Genomic DNA, 24456 nt, shown 5'->3' with positions numbered 1-24456 from the left:
TTGCACTTATGTTTTAGCGTTAAATAGAAACAGATAAAGTTCTTTTCATGTGCTATACATTCGATAATAATTGAATTAGGTTCTAAAAGATAGACAATTAAGGACGGAATAAGAACAATTGCAACTAATTCTTTCAACCCACGATTCATTAAAACCTTGGTTTCTATTGCATAGGATAGTGTTCGCCATTCTTTTGTCGGCTCTACTAATTAAGTGAACAATCCAGCTCACAATAAGGCCGACAGCACCCAAACCTTGCATCATTCAATTTTCCTGAACAGAACCATTTTCCTGAAAGATCTAGATACACAGGACATAGAAATAACTCACCATCCGTTCTCGAAGGGGAGAGTTTGTATTTTTCTTACACCTGTCTTTCACCTACATACGTAAGAGTCATTTGCCGGTACTCAAGATACAAGTTTCCTGTTCACTAAATATGGGATAGGACATTGTGACTGGTCACTATGTCTTTCTCAGTTCAGTTTCTGCAATAATCAGTGCCAGTAAAACGAGTTTTCTCCCTGGAATTCATGTTTCTTTCCATCAAACGTGTTGTCCCGGAGATCGGGATTGGTTTCGGGGAAGGTTGTGTTGAATTCCCGCCTTGCCTCAGTCTTGGTGAAAGCGTTCTGCTGCTTGAGTAGTGTAGTCTGTGGTCGTGGTCCTAGCGGATAACCCGGTGCCCAGTCGAACCGCCAGTCGCGATTTCCTTCCGGGTTAGTGTGACGGGCATCGACGACCGGATTACTTCCAGGGTTCTGGTAGGCCGGCTCGTTCGGGGTGTTCATGCTCGTCCGAAGCATTCTGTCATGACTTGTTAATGACTCTTCGTGTGTTCTGAGTGGCTCGACGTTTCCTCCATCAGCCACCTTCACCCTGTCGGAGATGGAGACCTGCTTGGGCGAGCCATTGCTCTTCGACGTAGTGGCCGAGCTCAGGTTGCTGTTGTAGATCTTGGGCAGTGGCTGACTCATGTCCCAGAGATCCAACCTGGGGTTGTCTTGCGTCACCACAGTCTTCATGTTCTCGGGCGTGTAACTATATAGATACGTGGACTGTGGGACGGGCTTCTGAGCCTTTTCCATCGCCACCGATCTTGGCCGTCCCTCAATCAACTGCTGTTGAGTGTATGTGGGCATGACGTAGGGACTGCGGCCTGGAGACCCAATGAACTGAGCATCCCTCTTCTCCTGTTCTTTCTCCTTCATCCTTAGCACATCAGAGTCTGCTTTGTAGTAATCTGTCATGGTCGATGTCTTGTGGTAGTCCCATGGCGTGACGTAGTCGTACTCGTATGGATTGTCCCCATCGTAGTAGAACGGGGGTTTACTGGTGTATATCTTGTGCAGAGTGTCGTAGTAGACCTGCTTCTGTAGAGACGCCGTTGTGTAGTCCACCTTCCGCTTCAGCTCCGTGAGATCGTGGTGATGCTCCTGCATTTCAGCCTGCTTCCATCTCGACTTTTGGCTGAGGTCTTCTACTTCCTCACGGCGTTGTTCCGCCATCTTCTTCAAGTAGCTGGACTCCTTGACCTTCTCCAAAGGCTTGTAGCTATTGTCACCGATCGGAAGAGTGTTGGCCGGGTCGATTTCCTGCATTGCCTCTTGCTTCTTCTCCTCGATCTTGCGGAGATGAGGATCCGGGTGTCGAGCCTTCTCAAGGCGTTTCCACTGGAGGGTAAGGCCAGGGTCTTGAAACTGCTCCGCCGTCTCCGTTGGCAGGTTCTTGTGTTCGCGAACCTGTGGTTTAAAAAGAAGCAAAAATAGAATTGACAGATGATTAACTTGACTGTGCAATGTTTCTGTATCATAGACAATATTTTTAGTGTCCAGAAGATGCAGTACCAACATGGGATACGATGGCAAACCTCATGACTGCAATTATGAAACTGTCGTTTATGCAAAAAAAAAAAAAAAAAAAAAAAAAAAAAAGCTACGTGTCAAACTTTTGATCATTGACATCATGGCGCTAAAACTTGAACGCGAGATGCGTAACAGATCTTTCATTTGTATTTGTTGCCGACGAATCCCCAAATCATTCAGCAGTCGGGTGAGAGAAGTTCGCCGCGATCACAAATGACAGCGGCATGTTTGTCGCCAGTGCAATGAGATAATCTATGACGATCCTTCTTTTAGTATCGCTGATGCTGAATGCCATATAATTCCTGCAATAACATTGGAAACACGACAACTGTCCTAGCACCATCTCGTCATACCTTGTCCATCTCGATCTCAATCTTTGGGTAGTAGGGGACGTAAGCGATACGGCCGTCCTTGATGACACATCGTACCATCTGATTGGGGCCAATCAGCCGAGAGATCCGACCCTCTAGGGGACGAGGTGGCATGAATGTTGGGTAGCTTCTTGGTCTCTGTATCAAGGAAGATAAATTACGTGGAGATAAACATTAATATACATTTAACTGAAAAACCCCCCAAGAACATTCATTTAATCATGCTGTAGCGTCCTGCCCATGAAGATCACCCTTCGTCTCTAGTCCTCTTCGATGACAACCTGTGTTTCTGGATTGAAGAAAATGGAGGTACGTTATCTATAACATTCTAAAAGAAGAGAATTTGTAAATTTAGTAGGAAATGAGTTATTTCGGCATCTCGACGTGACGTGAGATCAGGTCGGGTGATGATCCACTTTTTGGTATGTTCTTGTAATCCTTCTAAAAGAATATTGCTGAAAAGAAGAATTGAAAGAGAAGTATGTGTTATTAGCTGAGAAATACCAATAAGGTGAAATAATTATTAATTGTCCGCAGGATTCGTCAAAAAAGAAAAAAAAAAAAGCGGCGGCGTCTATCCGCTTTTCTTTTCATGACATGCCTTCTTGCAGCCACTAGAGCCGTGTGCTATAGACATGAGTTAGCTGACGGTTAATTTGTGTGTACATGTATTGAAATCTTTTTATGTATGTGCGTCTGTTTGTTAACTTTTTCAGGATCATCGTACATAAAAATATCAATGTCATGTTTTTTGGTGGTGTATTTGCCAGTGGTAGTTAAAGTGTTAGATTATGGGAAACTCCTATTTTTCTTTGAAGTCGTTAAGTTCCGCTGATTGATTGTTGATTGTTCTAGGCAGGACTGGAAACAGTTTTTATCGGCTCCGGTTTTGGGATGGGTTCATGTTTAAAACTATCATTACTAGATGAGTGCAATGAATGCCCTACCTCTGAAGAGTGACAGAGCCGATAGAAATAGTTAAAAAGACAAATGTTTGCGATTTCTGGTTTAGACTATCATTATTTTATTCAGAGTCATCATCTTTATAATTCTGTAAATGAGGGGAAATTAACTTAAATTGTCAGAGCTTACAACCTTTCAAAATTTTTTGCTAGTCAGAAATCAGATTTATCCCTACCATACTCATTATAAATAGTAAAGCATGAAATATTCCACAAAAGAAATATTTGGCCGTTATCTCTTTTTTATCTTTTTTTTAAAAATTAAGTTACTAATGGGATTCTTAAATTGCTCTTTTCAGAATTGTGTACCAACTATTCATGCTAAGGAAGCACGTATTCTACTTGCTAGAATATCATAAAAATGACATTAGCACATTTATTCTGTAAGATATATATTTGGTAACCAACCAATGTTGACAGAGAGAATGTGATATCTAGTGCTAACACCATGAATTAGCAACCTTCGGTAAATCACAATATTCGCTCCTTATTTCTGGGTCTGTCTAAATTCTATTATTCTCACCTGCAAGGGCCTGCAGGAACCCTGTTTGAAAATAGAATACCCTTTCTTCACAGTAAACAAACACATTTCCTTTGTTATTTGCTCTCCTGCTTTAGTCCTCCCTGGGGCTAAAGTTGAAAAGTAAACACTAGTTTACCCAAAGTTTTACTTTTCAAACATTGAACAGAATGGCTAACGTTTGCTAGCTTTCCAGTTTTTATCGATGGTATGCCAAGTGTGCCTAAGTAGACGACGTTGCCCTACCAATGATCAAGCCCTTTAGGCCAGAGCTTACGAGAATTTGATTTTGCATGTATGAGTTCCGGTGGGGTATTACTATGTCTTCAAGGCAATGGGTTAGCGTGGATAGTACGCAAGCTCAATTTGGCCTGCAACTTGAATGGAAAATGACGGCTTTTTTTTTAAATGACATATGTGTGTGTGTGTGTTTTTTTCAATCTTTTCATTTTCGAATATGCATGCACTATCTTTTGCTAACAAGTGCAGTAACAAGGTGGATGATCAGAACAAACCAATCGAATCTTTGTTTTTTTCCTTTTCGGATGACAAACAATCCATGATTTAAAAAAAAAAAATCGCTACTCTGAATTGCACAGCGGGGAATCCTATATCTTATCAGGATATCAATTATGTGTCACCTAGCAACGGACGTTTGCAAGCTAACCCCCACATGGACTGTATCGATATGTCTGACTGGTTATGTAAGGCACGTGCACCTTGCATTGTGCTTTATCGATCGAATATTCTTTTACAGGTGCAGGTGAACATACACAGGTGTAAGGAATAGCAAATATGTACTTGGCTTGTAAGATCACTTTGACACCTGCAACAACAAAAGACTCTTCTGTTTTGACGTCTTGCTATGTTTCCTTATTATGATCATTCCATTGTGTGGGGATTTACGCGAAACATTTAAATGATGAGTTATAAATTCATTTTCCCTAACATGTTGAATTTGATCGTTTCCGTAATGTGCGTCGGTGAAGACGATGGCAAGGTTGTCAACGTGTATAACACAGATATTTTGTCACATTTAATTGAAATAGTCCGATAATGCTTTTCATCTTTATGATATGAGTTGATTAAGCATTCAGTGCCTTCTTGTGAAAATACCTACTTGTGAAATTTGACCGGTTGCCGCCAAAGATGTGTTAATGAGTAGTACTCTGGCTTCTCTGGCAACTTTAATGTTTGTTGTGTTGTGTTTTGTGTGTGTGTGTGTGTGTGTGTGTGTGTTCGTATGTTATATATTTGACAAATTATCATCATGTCACACAGGAGACAATATGAATACATACAAATGAAGGTTAAAAGAAATTGAGGAGACTTACGACAAAACTTTTCAAACCATAATACAAAACGAATTTATTGCAAGCATAATGACAGTTCAGTACATGTAACATTCAACAGAAAAGGACAAAGAACCTCAGAAAACAGCCTTCATTAACATAACGCCTACAAACAAGCAATAACCATGCTGCTGTCCACAATATGAAACACGTAGGCATTTCTTCTTTTTGAAATAGTCAGAAAAGATGTCGCATAGGGCAAGCCAGGGTCAGAAGATGAGGACATTTGAGTGAGAAAAAAAAAATAAGATGGCAAGCAGCTATTGACTAAGAGGAAGTTTTGTGCCACATGAACACGGAGAGTTAACATGAAAAAAAGAAAGAAAGATGCTATCAGTACAAATTCTACCCAGTAAGTAGGCCTATCCAGTGAATTTATAAGCCTAAACCATTATTACTTTGGAATAAGGCCAGGACTTATTCAACGATTTGGTAGGATTACAGAGAAAAGAGTAACAAGAAGAAACTATTAGTCAAACTACAATTTTAAATTTAAGAATGGATCTCGACCGTTTGAGCACCGTACCGAAGTTTCCATATAACCAAAACTGAAAGACATTTGGTTCAAGTGAGACTTTTTGTGCCATCACATCGATATTGTATCAAAATGCAACAGCATTGCGTTATCACAATCATTGCTATGCTGTTAGTATTTACATGAATTACATCAACTCTCTATGTTACTTAATGGTATCAATACCATTTATATTAACGTCTTAACATTAACATTACCATTAACATTAACTTCAAGTAGTCAGACCTTCACTTTAAAATAATTACGTTTTCCCTTTCCGGCAGGGACTACTTAAACATAAAGGTAAAAATCCTACAAAAGCCTCAATGAAATAATGCCTTCGAAGTTGAACGTACTAAGCTCTGAAGTGAGGTTCTTTCTTTCTCTGATAAATAATATGGACAACCAAATTCTCGTAATCACCGGGATACGAATAAACGTGTGCCAGGGAGGTCAGTTACAGACAATTTTTGCGCCCTACTGCAAAATTACCATTCCTCTTTTCTGCACGACAAAACGTCTTAAACAATGATGCAGCATTAGTATTTTGTTGTTTTAAGAGTTATAAGATCTTCATGATTGTATAACACTGACATGTCTTCTTGACTTTCTTTTTCTTAGAATAGAGTACCGAAGTGATGATGTCAAAGTCTTTTGTTCTAGCTTGGGTTGGGACTAGTATACGAGCTTGGTGAGCAACAATAAAGGTGAGGTTGTTTAGAACCAGTTTCCACGGTGATGAATGGCTATGACACCACATATTGGTACGCCATTTTTCTTGGCTCAAAGTTACAATACAAAGCTCGTTGATACTGTCAAAGTAGGCATGTTGCTCTCTTTGCCAAGCTTATTGAATGCAGTGCTTTTTGTCTTTGCCAAACAAATTTTGCTCTACCAGACAATGCATAACACGTTGCACAGGTAGTACCACTGAATATACTTTTCCAGGACAATGATACACAACTTCGGCACATTAGGGGTATGCTTAAAAAATAAAGTGACAAAAACATCCTCGTAGAGTTCCGACATAAGCGCGACGTATAAACGACAGCACATCACAGTATACATGATTGATGAAATGTACTGCAGAACAAACACATCTAGTAGGCTTTTTACACTTGTAAATTTTTGCTTAGCCCCGGACTATCGGTGGGGCTAAGGGGGGGCCTTAGCCCCACCGATAGTACGGGACTATCCTTAGCCCACTTTCTGTTTACACTCGTTTTTGCCAAAGTGGGCTAGCCCCACCGATAGTACGGTACTATCTGGCCCTGCAAAATAGCAGGGGTTAGCACCGCAATTGCGGTGCTAGCACCGCAATTGCGGTGCCAAGCAAGTGAGTGTAAACAGAACGAAAAAATAATCCTGGGCTAAGCGACGGAGACGAAGTGCGACCCTCACTGACCAATCAGAAACGAGGTAATCAAGTGCTGCCGGTGCGTGCGTGTACGTGTACAGTACACAGCGTAATTATGAATATTCATGTGATTTGGAAAGTCCGGGGCTAAGAAAGACGAGTGTAAAAAGGTCAGTTTTCTCCTTAGCCCCGGACAAGAGATAGTACGGGACTAATTGGCGAGTGTAAAAAGCTGAAAAAATTGGTACGGGACTAACGATAGTCCTGGGTCAGAGAAAGTCCGGGGTTAAGAAACACAAGTGTAAAAAGCCCTTTTCAAGCTCTCACATTTATATTTGCAGACATGGGAGATAAGATAGAGTTCTTTGGTCATGTCGTAAATTGATTGTAAACAAATGACTTTTTTTTTTATCGCGGTGATGGAGGCAGAAATTGTCGGTTCCAGTGTGACCTCTGAACTCCGTGACGTAATAAAGGCAGACCTTTCTGGAAGAGCTGTGAAAGGAACGGTGAAATAAGCAATTAATGTAAAGCTTTTTGAACACTGTAATCGTGATGATGACAAGTGGCAGTGCAAATGAATGACGCATATTATGGAATTATACAATCTTTGGCAGTAATTCTGGAAATAAAAAAGCAAGTACATACACACACACACACACACACACACACACTGTTGATGAGACATACAGATTAAAAAAAAAAAGTATGATTCTCTCCCATCTGTGTCCAAGTAAAATGTAACGTCTGAAATATCATTGCAGGGAGACGTACAAATACAAATATAGAAATATGAAACAAAGAATGACATATCAAAAAGTACGAAAAATGAAATCAAACAAAATGGAAACAAATGGCAAATATAACGTATAAGTCAACTTAATATTACATGGTCATCAATCAATGCACAATACAAATGTATAAGAATGTTCAATGAAACAGTTTAGTTCAAATTATATTTGAAGAAAAGTTATCCAACAGAAAACTCTCATTTCTGATATACAAGTCTCTTCTAGAATATAGGGGTCAAACCTCTCATGTCAAAATTGCTGTGTTCAAAAATACAATGCCATCTATCTGATGGTTACACCATTCCTTCATTTTGATCATTAAAACAGATGATCCATTTAAGGAGGCATTTATTAGGCAAACGATTTCAAAATAGCTCCATGCTCAGATCGTTAGGAATGCTATATGCCTCCTAAGCAGTTTTATACATTTTTTGAACGAATACCTACCAAACTATGGTCCTCAATCCTCGTCGCCTTCTCCTTTTCGACCTTCTCATCGTAGTTGTCAAGTGCCAGCGCATTGGCCGGGCCGTATCCGGCATGCGCGCGACCGTAGGTCGTCGTCCACTGGGATCGTTCTACGTTGCGGAGGGCGTTGGCCGTGCGGGGGTCGAGGGCGTGGTCTAGTTTGCGAGGGGCGTGGTTTGGGATGACAGCCTTTGGCGGGATTGGATAGAATTGCTGTTGACCGCTGGTGGGTGTTTTCTTGTTCTGGATTGGTATAGAATGCAAATTATACAAGGAAAATTATTGAAATATCCATGTCAAGAATATCAATTAGTAGATAAATGAATATAAAGCAATTACTTGTAAGTATAAGTGTATATCAACCTTTTCATCCAAAGCTAATTCATCAGAATGATGATCTAATGTTGCTAACAGAACACCGGACACTATAGTAAGTGAAAACGTTGAAATTGATGCAGGGTCTTGTTTGTGCTATCAATCTATTTAGATTTTCAATGAGTATATTTGCATTGGTGGCGACAAATATAACATCGTCATTACAACATCACAGGTACTCAATATCTTCGTAGATTAAACTTTATGGAATAATGGACTTGAAAGGGATATGTTGTTGGAATATGTATACGTAGCTTTCATTTGACGGGGTAATCTGAAGTCTCCAAAATATGCACGTACCTGGAAGAAGATGTCACCCGGCCAGCTGAGGGCTTTCTTCTGTGAATCTAGTGGTATATGCTCCGTCTCCACGCGGTCACGCGCTCCTGGAAAAAGAGAGAAGAAACACAGATGATTAATGAATTCAAATGAATCAAGCAACAAGCAATTTGATATTTTAATCTTGTCCAATTATATAGCATATTATATTATTGAATTAAAACCAAGGAGCTTCACTGGACTGAACTGGTTTCTTTTTCAGTGTCTTGGTGATTTAAATCTTCAGGACTAGTTTTTATAAAGCTTTCATGTTTTGAATGTAAACAATACTCATATATCGTTAGAAATATTAGCCTTTCTTTAAAAGCATCCAATACAGTCTTCATCATCAATGTACATCAACATAAGGGGAACAAAATCAACAAATGTTTGGAAATCGAAAGGAGGCCAATTTTTTCCTTACCTTTACTCTTGTAGTTGATCGTGACATCGTTGGGGTTGGCTGGAATCTGCGGATGAAGAGGGAGCGACCTCCGGGCCGCCTCCCCGGTCTTGTAGTCATCAGGGGTGTTGGAGAAACTAGGGAACATGGCAAATCGTGACATATGCGAGCTGTACGGGTGCTCGGCAGGGAAGGGCTTGTCAATGGACAGCTTCCTGTATCGCGGAAATAAAAAAGAGGGATACATTTGAACTGATTGAACTACAACGTAAAGTGATGTTTAAAATCTGTTGTTATCACAGCATATTGTCGAATAAGTGTGCTTGCTTTAAGTGCATGAGTTTTGTTCTTCACAAGCGCCCTGACGTCATTATCGTCACTGTCATTATTATCAATATTATTATTGTTATTACTATAGCTATCATTACTATTATCATCATTTGAGATGTTATCTTCACGATTATCATTATCATCATCACTATTAATACAGCATCATAATTAATGATCTAGTTAGTTATAGGTTATTTTGCCACACAGGTAGCCCAGGATAGATGAACGCTAGTGGTCATACGGACATAAGTTACATTTCTTCTCATCCGGTAATGCAGAGATACAATGTCAGAATTAAGATCACTGTAATATATGTGTCACACTTACGTCATATCGACTTCTGTGGGTCTCGGCAACCTGAAATGAGAGCAAATACATATGAATAATGACGACTTTGTATAGTGATTCATTTAGAGATAGTACGGGCTTATAACGCACAGTATTTATTATATTACCACAACATAAATCATACCAAATATCAAAATTTAACAATCTTTTTTTTTTTTTGTATCATGTACACCGTTTCCATCACTAAGTAATCTTTCGCATCGTTAAGGAATACTCTCTTGTCGCTTTCATAGTTTCATTCTCTTCTGCGTAACATATTGTTTTCTTCACTCCGTCGTATATCTCATTACAGTTGTAACAAATGAACCAATATGAAATTATTAGACGATCTTTTTGTTTTTTTTGCTTTAAGTAATACGATTCTGTTCTCGTGATATGATCTAGTTTTCGGTCGGTTGGCACGACAAGATATGGTGAATGGTTGGTCAACCAGATGTAATCCTAATGACGTCATTATACTTACAGTTGGTCATTGGACCTGATGTTGCTCCGTTTCAGTAGCGTGAGGTCGTAATACTGGTCTATCGGGAGCCCCCTAGAATGCACAAAATTGGGAGGAAAGAAAGAGATGCACATCTAGAACAATATCAACGGTTGCCATGACAACGATAACCTTCTAACCACCACGCCCAACTCATCTTTCCTTACACACTTGTTGTCGGTCATTAATCCAGTTCATTATGTTGGTAAGTTTCTGCATTTTGAATTGTTCTTCGCTCAAAATGGCCACGACGTCGGCAATGATAAAAACGATTACCGGTACGCTGGAAGGAAATATCTCATTTAAAGTGATTTATGATACCTAATATAATATTATTTTTGAAAGTATAAGTTTCGCGGTATCTTGACAACGACAACATTGTCCTCAAAGTACGAACAATGTTATCACGGCGCTATCGATCACGATCCTGCACCTCTGTGAATCGGAAGATATCGATTGCCTTTGTGATTTCTACTGATTGCTGACCAAACATGACTGAAGAACAATGTCTTTAACCTTGACGTGTCTATTCCGCGTGATTGAGACGGTAGTTAGCTAGCACATACCTTGCCAACCACAATTCAAGTCAACTCAAGGAGAAATGGCTGTCAAAATGTAGTCTGCTTCGTTTTTCCATAAAAATCCTAAGTTTCTTGTTGCGATAGAGTTTTAGATTTCAAGCTGTTTATTGTTTGAGCTTTCAAATAACTTTGTCATAATGCAATCGTTCCTCGTAGGCGCATGGATCTCATCTTATCTCGAAAGATACTGAAACACAGAGCGTCAGAAGCACGGATGATTTACTAAGAATGTAAACAGAAAAATGTGCTCGGTGTTGAACACGTTTTATCATAGAAACATAATTATTTTGCAAAATGCCACATGTTTTAGTGTTGCAATGAAGAATTACAGTTGTATTTCATGATCAAATGATGTTTGAGAATGCAAAGGAACGCCTGTAATACTTAAAGATCTTTGATAAACAGAGATCTTACGGAGCATATTCCAGCATGTGTTGCCTCAACCAGACTACAGAGAAATAGACGAATTATTTGATTTTTACTTTGGATAGTTTTAAATGGATAATAGGCGCCTAATAATATTTAATGAATCGCTGCTGTCAGTAGCGCCATGTTTACCAAAGGTTTTGGGTACTCTTTCGCCGTGTCAAATCAAACCACTCTTCTGATGTAAACCAAAGTGACTTCCTCAATATGGCAAAGTTTTGTCAAGTTGATATAAACAAATTAAAGCATTCACATTTATTTTGCTTTGTTAGATTTTTCTCCGACTTGGCAGGTTTGCTTGTCAAATCGTACAGGGATGTGCTTGAAATTTTATCGTTAAACAAGATAGTCCGGATGAGGCGATATTAACAACTGCCAAGATGCGCAATAGAGCTTCACCCTCGGTCAGGAAATAGAACCAGCATTTCTTACGTGTAGTAGATAGGATGAAGCTTGATGAACTGTCGTTTCTTCTTCTCGTCCTCCTCGACATTCAAGTGAGGATAGGTCCTCGGCAGGGCAGGAAGAAGCGATGTCATGTTTGATACTCGACAGACGTGAACGGACGACAAACAACAGTTTAAACAGCAGACACTCCAAACAAATACAATCTGATAGAGTTTTTGTGGAAACCTATCAGAGATGCAGCGTAAGTTCAATAAAAATGGCCATAAACAGGCCCATCAGAAGACAAATCGGTCCTCATTTGGTTGCACAAACATGTGTTTATCAACACGAGCCCAGCAAGAGGGGTACATGCTTGGGTAGCGCGTACACCCCAATGAACGTATGGGACCAGTGGAGCAGGTACACCTGTTCGCACCCCAAGCTGTGGTTCCACGCTAGCAGAGGGGGTTTGTTGACAGTCCCGAATCACGGAAGCCGGTAACGCTCGTGGACGTCGCCAAGACGACATGCAAATGAGATAAGGAACTATTGTGACCCGTGGGTGCCCGGGGGTCGTCGCGTTTCTCGCTTTTGTGTGGTTTCATCGGTGGCTAACTCAGCTCAATAGGGCAGACTTAAAAATCGTTAAGGGGGTAGGCGTTGTTAAGAGCGAATAAGAATGTTAAGTGGATGTTATTATCAATGTTGTTTTGTTGACCATGATTCACTGGAAAACAGAATGAGGGCTTTGGGACTAAGCTGAAGCACAGGATACTGGTATGAGTTACTAATTTCATTTGTTTTTTGTTCTCCTAAGTTGCCTCCAGAACAGAATAGGCAGATGCAATGATTACAGATAAAGGTATCTATGCGTTACCTATAATACTTGGATGTCCTTTTCAAAGTTTGAAAATTGGTGCTTCATTGCTCAGAATAGGTATGTTATGGTGAAAACCATGTGATCTACACAATTTGATACTCAATATGAGAAAGGGGAGGGAATTGGGCACATAATTCTATATGCGTGTGTAGAATTCTGTGAGAGGGGGAGGGAGCTCTCTCTGGAGAGATCACCGAGCTTGAATAAAACAGCGCCCTCTTTTTTAGCAATTTTCGGAAAGAGAAATACTCAGTTTTGACTTTTCTTTAGCCCTAAACTGACTGGGGGGACGGGAGGGCTGATTGAGCGCCCCCCCCCCCCCATCTCAACATTTTTCACTATAAATCCGTAACGTGAAATCTCGGCGTTTCATATATATATTTTTTTCTTTTAAGTCTTGCGCAACTTTTGAGACCAAATTCGCAACGCCCGGGTACGCGGTTCCAAAGTTACGCAATATTTTGTAAGTGCATGTAATTGCTCAAAAGCGTGTTTTCATGTACAAATCCAATGCAAATTCTGTTTCTAGTAAAAAAAAATCATAAATGTATCATTTTTACTTTTACTGATTTCATGTTGTTTATGATCGGAATAGCGTCGCCAATGATTTCCATCGAAAAACCATTAAAAACAGCTACACTGTATTTTTTATTTCATGCATAAATTAGCATAACTAATTTATTACAAATTAATCTGAATAATCGCGAAATAACTAGCCTACCTATATTCAGTTTTGTAGATTACGTTGTGGGTGACGCGCGTGCCAACGCGGCCAACGGCCAAGATCTCGGGGTGCTGATTCAGCCCCACCGCACCCCCTTACTATATAGGCGTCAAGATAGCCCAGTCTTTTTAGGGTGAAGGAAATGCTCTCAGTTTCTACTCGATATATCCAATAGATTTACCCACGATGAGACACAACAGCAAACACAATTATATCCACCCTTTATGTTTTTCCCCTTGTCCATTTTCCGACAAAGCATTTGCAAGAGGAACACCGACAGTTACATGCACTAATCACAAAGATCGAGAGTCCTATACACGCTTTTTGGTGAAGAAAGAGTGTAATTTACTCCTCGTCAGCAAACATATTTTGCAGCAAGTTGTCGTCAAAGTAGTTGATATAATCTTATAGTGACACACAGTTCATGACGTGTAACACTGTTAAGACTGTGGCACATAAATATAGTTTTCCCTCGTGCTTTTCAATTACTTTCTATTGGCATTTCGATTGATTGCAAGTTACAGACTCAACACCAGCCGCTCATAAGACGCGAGAAGGGTGCATTTTGATTTCGAAAAAAAAAAAATACCCTTTCTTGTTCATAATATACACTATGTATTGAGTGTAGAAGAGCTACATGCATTAATCTGCGCATGATGTCTCAAGCAGATTGCACCACTAACTCAATAATTCAATAATAATTGTATCGTTAAAAGCTGGAGGAATAGGTTCACATTTAAAGACGCCATATCGATAAAGGAAAATAAAATGAGTATTTGCAAAGTATTTGAGAAGTAAGTAGGGCCTATTTCAGAAGTATTTTCTCGCTGCGCACTGAACTTTTTGATTGATTCAGACAATGATTTCAACCAACATTATAGTGGAGCTGGTGCAATGTTAATTCTGACAATTGTATCTCTTAATGTAATGATTTTTATTATTTCTCTCTTTAATATTATCATTTTTATTATTACTATAAGATTGTGATCATCATCATCATCATTACCACAATCATTGATATTTTACTGTACGCATCGAAAATAAAATGTAAGAGAAACTCGGAATACAAGCAAATTGTAATGCTTTGCCAAGATATTGTCGAAATATCTATATAAATATCTAAATATCTAAAAGTAGAAAATGTATCTTTTCATTGTAAAGTTTCAAACAAAGGATTAACATTCATCTTATCTCATTATTATGTGGGGCAACCACTCCAAATCATCGAATATTAAAACTAGAAATGTCGCTACGGCGACTGGTGTATGCCTCCGCCATAATGCATGGTTCTCCTAATAGGTCTATAGTACAATGTCTTGACAATGTGTGATGACAGTTTCACACAATTGGCAAAATATTGAAATGACAGGTTTGCCACAAATGTGCTGAATGTTCACTTTCCTAGAACTAGGTTCAATTGGATGAATGATTAAAACATCAGAGTGCAGGTATTTGGGGGAACTGATGATTTTTACTTGACTTCTGACCCTTTTATAAGTTTATGCATTGAGTAATTTTCAAGGTATTGAGAAAAAGTATAATTTCAGTTAATATCAAATGGTGAAATAGTATTATCTAAACCTGGCCTTTGACCTTTGACCTCACAGTTCCAAAGAGAATCACTGTTAGGTAGAACATGTATAAATATGTAGGTTTCATGATAATACCTTGAGTTACTTCTGAGATATGGAGGAAGAAGTGCAATTTAGCACTTTCACTTGACCTTTGACCTTTTGACCTTTGACCTTTTGGCAAGAAACTTCCCACAGAATATATATTGGGTTATACATGCATACATCAAGTTAAAAAAATCCTTCAGGCATTGCATAAATATAAGGAAAGTAGTGATATTTTGAGGAGTTGACCTTGAACTTTGACCCCTGACCTTTGACCCATGACCCCCAACTTCCCTAGATAATCACTGCCCATCGGTACATGCATATATACTAAGTTCCATGAAGATACCTTGAACCATTTGCGAGATATGGAGAAAAACATGAAATTTCAACTTTTTTCACAAAATAACCTGTGACCTTTGACCTTTGACCCCGTGACCCTAAAATCGAAAGAAAGTATCATCCCCCAGGATATACCCTCATACCAAGTTTGATGCAAAACCACCTCACGGTTCTTGAGATATCAACAAAAACAAAACGGGACGGACGTACGGACGGACGTACGGACGGACGGACGACCCGAAAACATAATGCCTCCGGCCACTTCGTTGGCGGAGGCATAAAAAAAAATAAATAAAAAGGGCTCCGTTGACAGAATAAATACATTGAAGAACGACTGTTAAGTAGACAGATTGCTATGAGTGAAGCATCAGTAGTTTAAAACCTTATTTTCTATTACTCATAGCCATGCAAGCTGGCAATAATATAACAGTTTTTGCCATTTAGAGAGGATTTAAAAAGCCGTCGCGTCGGTTATGTGGTCGCGGACCTCTCGGTATGTAATCGCTTCTTCAATGGCCGTGTTATGAAATAAATCCAAATCCAGTAGTGAGAAAATCAGTAAATCAGGTTTATCATACTCCCATGTGATTATTACTCGACGAGATTTACAGGTCTGTGGTGGTGAGATATTGTTCCTGTCATGGCAACCAACGTAATAACAAATTGATAAAGGACAAAAATCAATCAGATAGATGACGACAGTTTATTCCCTGTAATGAGAAAGAGAACATGCAGTTAGTTGTTTGTTTTTTTTAATCGTAGAGGAAAGATGGATGAGAGTTAACTTACCAAGTGGTCCCTCGAAGATGATGAGGATGTTAATGACGTCATGCAGAGGAGATTGAACATAGTAAGAAATGTTGTAAGATGGAGCTGTCTTGGGGTAACACCGGTATATTCATAAGTATTTCCCTTTCGATTGTAACGATCCATTGGCTGAAAACATTTATGCGCGTTGGAAAACTTGAAAGTAACCTTTGCTGATAATTTGCCTGATCTCCGAACCACTTTGATCTTTATAGTCCGAGATATCAGTGGTTTCAATGCGGTTTCACTAGAACTAAGAATCAACCCTGCATGGGTTTCGCCAACGGTATTATTTTAATGCAACTGACTAACTAAAAACTTCGAGTTTTGATTTCCTTGTTTGAAAAATATTTTCCAGTGGATCATCACAGATCAAAAAAGGCCATGATCAGAACAGCCCCATCAAATCATACCTTGGATATGGATTGGCTCCCGAGCCGAAGTGACGATGTCCCTTTTCCACCGCTGGGGGCGGTTCACTCTTCGGTCTGTGGTCGTCAGGGAGATTGATCGGTCCCTCCCCCGCGTACTCGCGGGCGGTGCCCCAAGGTACACGTGGATGTTTTTCCAGAGCATCTCGATAGTGTTGGTATCTATTCATGGAGAGGATGGTAGTAATTTATGTACATGTACGTCAACGTGAAGTTTAAATTGAATGTTTTCCTTTATCCTTTCATACACTATGCAGCTATGACCACAGATAAATGAAACAGAACATAATTATCAAACGGCTAATATTTCTGAGTATACATTCTCTCTTGTACAAATTTTGTAAATAAAAAAACAACAGCAACAGCAGTAGCAGCAACAACAACAATAAAAACAACTACAAACACTGAAATTTCTCATTTTGTTTCCTCCGAGATTAGATTTCATCTACTGTACCTTTAAAACGTTGCATAACCGATACTTGTAGGCAATATGTCAACACAAAAAGTAGCTGCCTGACTTGAATACTGCCTACGGAATAAGAAGCCGTTTCAAGTGTAGGTTTGAATATAAGTATAGTGACCAGGATCAAACCAGGGAGGTGACCTCACCTCCCTGATATAGTACATGCACAAACTGTGACACAAATACTGTAACTGACGAAACAATACATTTACGTGTCAGGAGAACATGCAATCAGCTGTATGGATTTTGATTTGCCTCTGTGGTAGATGTTACTGCTCCAAGTTACTATACCTTTGGTGGTAAGTGGGTCATGAGTCCATCATAGATGTTCATTCGAAAAAGAGAAATATTTGAGATGTTAATCATATAACATGATTACAGTAACAAGTCACAATTGATTTTGCTCATACTGGTATTTGCGTTTGAGTGCATTGAACACAACGTCCTTTTGTGTTTTGAAAGGAATATACTGCAGTATACACTACCACTTCAATTAACATTCAATGTTACAGCTGCACCTGACTTATGGAACAATCTGCCACATGCATAATTACAGTGTCAAGCTTGCTGGCTTTGCTGAACAATTTAGACGTCTTTGTCGTTTGTTTACATGCTGATGATTTCATGATCCATATATCCCCAGTTCAGTCCTTCACTTGTATTTCTTGCCTTTCTAATGATCATTATCTTTTTCTCTATATTTTCCCTTTCCTTCACCTTTCCAGGAGGTGTAGCAGTGTATGAAACGCACACTCATGCTTTATTGCAAGACATACCCTCAGTTCCTCATCATCCATTACTATATTTACTCTTTTTAGACAAATACCCTTCAGTTTCACCCGTGGTTACTATCAAATTGTCCGATCAAATTACGTTAATTGAAATGAACGGTCACTCCGGCTATTCGTATCTATGTCCAAAGTTCAAGTATGCATCAAGCTTCAACACAAAACTCAAGTTCACTGTTGTTGTCGATACAGGCCTTGAACAGTTACGATACTCAAAGCGACTTATACAATAGAAGTACAATAGCTAAGTAGCAAATACATGTATATATAACAATGTATTTAAGTTTGTATAAACGCGCATTAAGATATGAAGCAGAAGGAATTTTCTTTTCAAAGTAATTTAAAGTTTTCCAGTGCAAACCAGGCAGTACTTAACTATACTCTACTTTGCGAATGTCAAATTGACTGTGGCAACAATAACCTTCTACAATTTTACGAATTCATCAAATCTTGTGATGTCATGGTTCGTTGTTTTTCTGATGATAGATACTCATTTTTTTTTTTTATCCTGGCTGTCACAATATTCTCCTTTGACGACGAATTATGCCGGCATCTGATTTACCTTTTATGGACAAAGAATAGATAATATAAATTCGGTCGTTATTCAAATGGATTTTGAGAGTATACTCGTTTAAGATGTATGACCCCCTCCCATATGTATCGTTTTATTTGGCCGGGATAACCTTCACTTTCCTAGGCATAGATCAAGAAAGGAATCACTCATCACATATTTATGACGGAAGAATATAGCAACATGTATGCAGCTGTAAACTTCTATAAATTGTAATCCAGAATCTTTCCATGCACTGTGCCGATACTGTATTCCGTGTGGCATGTACAGCATTGTATAAAAGCATCACGTTGACTCCTCATATGTGGTCAAGCCATATTATTACAGCTTGTGTTTACAACCCTATTTACTTCTCAAAGTGAGATTACTCTTTTCTGCTAGGGATAGCGTTAGCCTTTTTATTTCCATCTTAAAAGACAAAGAGTGTGAGGGTTCTAAGGCCAGTCTCATACCACGAAGAGTATCCATTGAAGCAGCTGAAAAGAACTCGGAGCAAACGCCTGTGGCGGATTTTTTTGTAAGGCATCATCCTTTTGAATCGAGAGTTGGGACAAAAGAGGGGTGTTTTGCCTTCGTGAGAGGCTTAAAGTCGACTTGTTAGAGTCTTGTAAGCAGAGCTGTCTATAAATGTGGCACTTGCACAGACAATCTGAAGAATATCTACAGGGTAACAAATCAAGAAGACGATCTTAGCAATGCTAAACAGGCGTAGTATCTAGAACCCCACCGCATCTTGTTCCGAGGTTTACCAACCATCACACATAGTTGCGTATAACCTGTAAACAGTACAGTTACATTTTCTTTTGTATTATGTGACACTATCCTCTTTATTGATAAACATCACTGAGGAGAATATGTCTTCATCCTACAGTCATGAAATTATAGACATAATATGTATGTTAGTAAAACTAAGACATTCCAATGCTCACATTTGTTTTATTCATTGCTGTTAATATTTCCTTTGTGCCAGGCCCTCTTCACGCTCTTTGTGGTGTGTGTGTGTGTGTGTGTGTGTGTGTGTGTTTTTTTTTTTTAATATTCTGTGTTTACTTTTGTTAATGAGGCACACTCATTAGTGTATAATGCTGCACCTTGTCATTTTTTTTTTATTTGACACCGTATATAAAGGGCATGTAATGGTAGTCATCCTCCAAATAGTTTGTACTGGTGTTGGTATATCCCGGCTAAGCTCAATGATGAAAATAAAAGATGAAATTTGTGAGGATGCCAATGTATAGCACGGCACTAGAAATTTCTTCGAGATCAGTCAGCCCGACGTTATAACATCCAGACGCTGGAGAGATCGTCACCCGAGTCTGACGATGGATCAAAGCTTGTGAATGATTGTCGACCCTACATGTATATTACTGATGTCATTTTTGACTGTCACTTTATAATACAATAGTGTACTTGTTGATGCTGTCGATAGCATCAGTATACCTTGTTTTATGTTTTCTGAATAAACAAACACAATTTGTATGTGTGTAATGTATTGCATTTCTTTCGGGGATAAACATTCTCAACCAGCTTTAAGCCAATTCTAACTTTCTTGAAGAGCAATTGGAAAAAGTAAATACAATATGATGTTATTTTCGTCAGACTGTCTGAACTATTGACTTTTGATACCGTCATTGATGTTGTAAGACCAGTCATGTTTTTGGATGCAGCTTGATTTTGCTGAGCAAACAGACTGCATTTGCACTCTTAGCACCGCCACTGTAAAACTACCAGACATACTCGAATTCCATTATTTGTGTCATCGAGTCTTTGTGATCCCTCCTTATTTGCTTTCGACCATAAATCGCTTTGTAACCTTGCTAAGAGCACTTCATCGATCTCTTCGTCGCAAGTGAACATTACAGGAGGATACATCCAGAACCCAGCTTAAGCGATAGAGATGTCTTGGACACAAGAAAGTGATTATCTAATGTTTATATTTACCTTACCCCTGAGGGATCAAAAACCAATATTTGAATTTCTTTGTCTCCGAACAAACGGTCTTATTTGGACGACAAGATGCAGATGATGCTCCTCTTGAAAATCTCCACCGAACAACTTTGGAATCGCTAAGGCAACCTACACTGTAGCTGTGCTGCTCATCCCTCAACAAACAGAAACAGAGGACAGTCCCTAAAACAGAAGCTGTCCTGAAGACATTTCCATCTCCATTTCTTCTTTTTTTTTCTTTTTTTTTTTGCACAACCTTGCATTTGCCAGCCTTCAGCTGTGCTTCCATACGATGTCCACTTTTTGATTGATGTGGTGTCGTATCAGTCGACAATTTTTCTCATTTTACTTCGAAATGTAATAGTAGTAGACATCCGCAATTTCAAACGGTGCAAGGAAGAATATCGTTTACAACTCGAAATCCATTACAAAGCTTACATGTACAAAATCATAAGAAACAGTATGCGCTTTATGACCGTTCTGAAATATTCAAGAACTGATATGTACTCCATCATTAGCGTTCAAGTTCATCACTATAGGTTATTACAGTGAAACTGATATTCAAGGAACAGTTCAAACAAGTGATCCTCAGAAGTTTTTTTTTTATTTTTTTTTCGGGGACATTGCTTACCGGAAAAAAAAGGAAAAGCTAATACTGCAATTTCGATGGCTGTGAACCCTACGTATACAAACGTCTACGCTGAACTGCGAAACAAACGAGATTGCATTGATTTTGTCATCGATCGGATAGTGCCATAACATTGAACAATAATGAAACAAACAAATCATTGCAATGGCAGAACCTTCGATAAATTGATTTAAGAGATCACATACAGGCATCGAACCTATATTCATGACAGTTAATCAAGTGATTTGCAAATTGCAAATTGAGCAAATGCGTTAAAAAACGCTTTTTTTTCATATCAACGAGAGCTTTACAGGATTGTGTAAACTAGAACATTACAGCCATTAAAGATACACATCACATACAGTATAAATTAAAACAATTGCGTCCTTCTTGAACTACTTAAAGAATTTGCAATTTCATGAATGTATAATTGTCTTTAAAGATTGACGGGTATCTTCCGAATCAAATGAGTGATGGCAAATGAAATGTAAAGAAAGATAAACTCATTTTAGCTAATTAGCCTGACCTTTGAATCTAGCGAGTGCCCTTGAATCAATTAACTATGAAAACTGCATGTCATATTGAGTTGTTAGACGTAAAAATAATCAATATATTTTAGTCAAGTCTAATCATTTTCCCAAGACACAGACTTTTGCCTTGTTTCATGCAGCAGTAAATGAAGACACAGAGTTCAGCTCCTTTGTGGTGCTCTCAAGACACAAACTATCTCCTCCAAGAACATAACCAAAGATGTCATCCAGCTGATTGTATTCTGATCAAACTCAGAATATGTATGTATATATATCTATATTTCTATATAGATACATGTATATATTATGAACTGTTTGATCAACGTCTGTATCATTATGTACATGTACGTACAGTTCTTGATATCATGGGATAGCGTTTAGCACTGATGAAAAAAAAATATACCGGATAAAAAGTAAGCTACTCAACAATCTTGTGCATGCATTTTATTTTATTTATTTATTTTTTTTTTTTTTTTGATAATCCGAAAATTTGTCTGGCATGAACAATCAATAGTGTGACAATAATCACTGTCATGAATTACCAAAGTTTATGATTCAAGTTGTAGTTGTGCTTAAAATGCATCATTCTGTAAGTGTGTGTGAATATTTGTGTGTGTGGAGGGGGGGGGGGTGCATAATCATATTCCAAGCCACATATCTCATTTAATTAGAAATGATTGTTCAGGTCTTGCAAAATCTCTATATATTCTGTGCCTTCCAAACTACACTAGAGACGGTTTCAATTAGTTATGAGTCGAAATTGTAACCCATCCTTCATTCTGTCATAGAGCGTATTGCCATGACAACCCATCCATGGTAGAGCCAACACAACAACCATGCCTGACTGATCGTATCCTTGGCGTAACCGGATCGTGGCAAGCGGTGTATGCGGTTCCCATGATATAGTGACTTTATGGCTTTTCACAGTATCATATTAATAATAGATTGCGAAAAAAAAAATAAAGCCGATCGGAGCTGATGACTGTTTCTGTATTGTGTATGCGGTTATACAACAGGACTTCTCTCTTCAACACATACTCTGTGCACATACTAGACACATAATGCTATAAATTGTCGGAATTATCAATGTGTGGCCATACAATATATAGTACATGTATCGTTATGATTGGACAGGAAATAACAGACATACAATAACTTTCCATTACTTGGTGTATAATTCATTGATTGACTACAAGTGCATTAAGAAATTTCCGAGTCACGTGGTTATACAAATAGAGTATATGTTGATGTTGAATGTATTTGCAATACAAGGGTGAATGTATAAAAAGGTATTTAAAAAAATGTACGAAATGGACAGCTATTCGTCTCAGACTCAACGCCTCGAATTGCTATATAAACGATGTATTCCTAGAGGTTATCAAAGGTAACATATTTCAGTGGTAAAGTCCATGCAAAATGCTATGAAAATTTAATTTACGAATACGCTTATTTTCTGTCGAATCAAATAATGAGTAAGACGCAAAACCAAGGCAATCAACAACTGAAACTACATTGTATGATGTACATTACATAGCAAACCAGCATCATAACATCCCACGTAACCGTATCATCTTAAATACATAATTGCTTTTTCAACAAGTATTGCACTGTACATAATATTATTGAATTATATAAGTCAAATGTGGTAGTCTATCTTTTCTTGTCCTGGATGTAAACATCGTTCAATTTGAAATTTGTTCCTATAACTGTTTCCTGAATTTTAGTCATTTAGAATATTAATTATTGTTGTGAACAGCTTCCTTTGAAGAACTTTAAATGCCACATTGATACTTTCAGATCATTCTCAAATGAAATACAGGGACAGTTTTTTTTTTCTCGTATGAAAAATAATCATGCGATTACTATATTGGCCCTGGCATAATCGAAAAAGCAGCGCTTATGTGTAGAATGATCCAGTAGGAATATCCGCTTAGTTTTCTGTTTAATCTTATGGGTACAACTTCAGATTCATTCATTAGCTGTGGCGCAAATAGTCAAGTCTGACTGAAAAGCGCCAAAAAAAAACTCAACAACAACAACTGTACATGTAGCAACCTGTTGCGATAAGATCGTTTTGCTCTACGTTTACGCCAATACACAAATTGTGGCAATAAATTTGAATCGTGTTTTTTTTTTTCCTCTATGAGAAAATTGAGTGTAAACACTGTAAAAATGACTCACATCTGTCAACAGCGATGAAAATAGATAAAAGGCAGATCACTCAAACATTTTTTTTTTCTCTCGCTGTCAACAATAGCACCAGCTACTCTCAGCATGACAATTCATGTACGTATCCATGCCATCGTCACGCCAAGCAGACGATCGATCAAAAATAATATGTAATAGTGGAAATACCGCCACGAAATGGCGGATTGCATTTGAGACTCTTGAGTGCGTCTGTTATAGTGACAATGCTATATTGAAGGTATGGGATGGATTTATGGTATATTTTTCTTACCTGCTGCTAGATACGGTCGATCTTTGTGGTACTTGGAAGGGTGAAAAGAGCTCGCTGGATTGAAACTTCCTTGAGAGGGTATCGAGTCCCTGCGCTTCCCGGTAGTAGTGGGATAGCCCCAGCGGGCCCGCGGAGGCTGGGTTCGTCATGCTTATCGCGGCGGTGGCCATTTTCAGTTCCGTGTAATTAGTCACTTTCTCAAATGATATTTCGTTATCTACTAATTGTCACTACGCTCGCCTTTTTGAGAGTACTCTAATAGCAGAGACAGCTATGAGTAGACTTATGCCATATCGTCAGGGCTCCAGAGATTAGTTGGATCCCGAACCCGACTTACAGCATTCACAAATCGGCAAGGCACGAAAACAGGTTTCCAAATCTGACGATGGAAAGAGGATTTAATTGGAATTGATGAATTGCTA

At 38.6% G+C, this 24456-nt stretch overlaps 1 protein-coding gene across 1 annotated transcript; it reads right to left on the bottom strand.

Annotated features, from left to right (window-relative positions):
• Positions 1 to 497: 497 nt before the first annotated feature.
• On the bottom strand, positions 498 to 24204 carry LOC140238065 (uncharacterized). The gene is made up of 9 exons (XM_072317989.1): positions 24035 to 24204; positions 16632 to 16811; positions 10438 to 10509; positions 9954 to 9983; positions 9318 to 9511; positions 8876 to 8961; positions 8180 to 8443; positions 2219 to 2374; positions 498 to 1742 (listed from the first exon to the last, which is right to left on the bottom strand). The coding sequence occupies exons 1-9, from the start codon at positions 24202 to 24204 to the stop codon at positions 498 to 500; spliced, it is 2397 nt and encodes a 798-aa protein (XP_072174090.1).
• Positions 24205 to 24456: the final 252 nt, after the last annotated feature.

Source organism: Diadema setosum, chromosome 14 (assembly GCF_964275005.1).
Source record: "Diadema setosum chromosome 14, eeDiaSeto1, whole genome shotgun sequence".
NCBI lineage: Eukaryota > Metazoa > Echinodermata > Echinoidea > Diadematoida > Diadematidae > Diadema > Diadema setosum.
The sequence above is the reverse complement of the archived record's forward strand: the minus strand, read 5'-3'. Positions and strand labels throughout refer to the sequence as shown.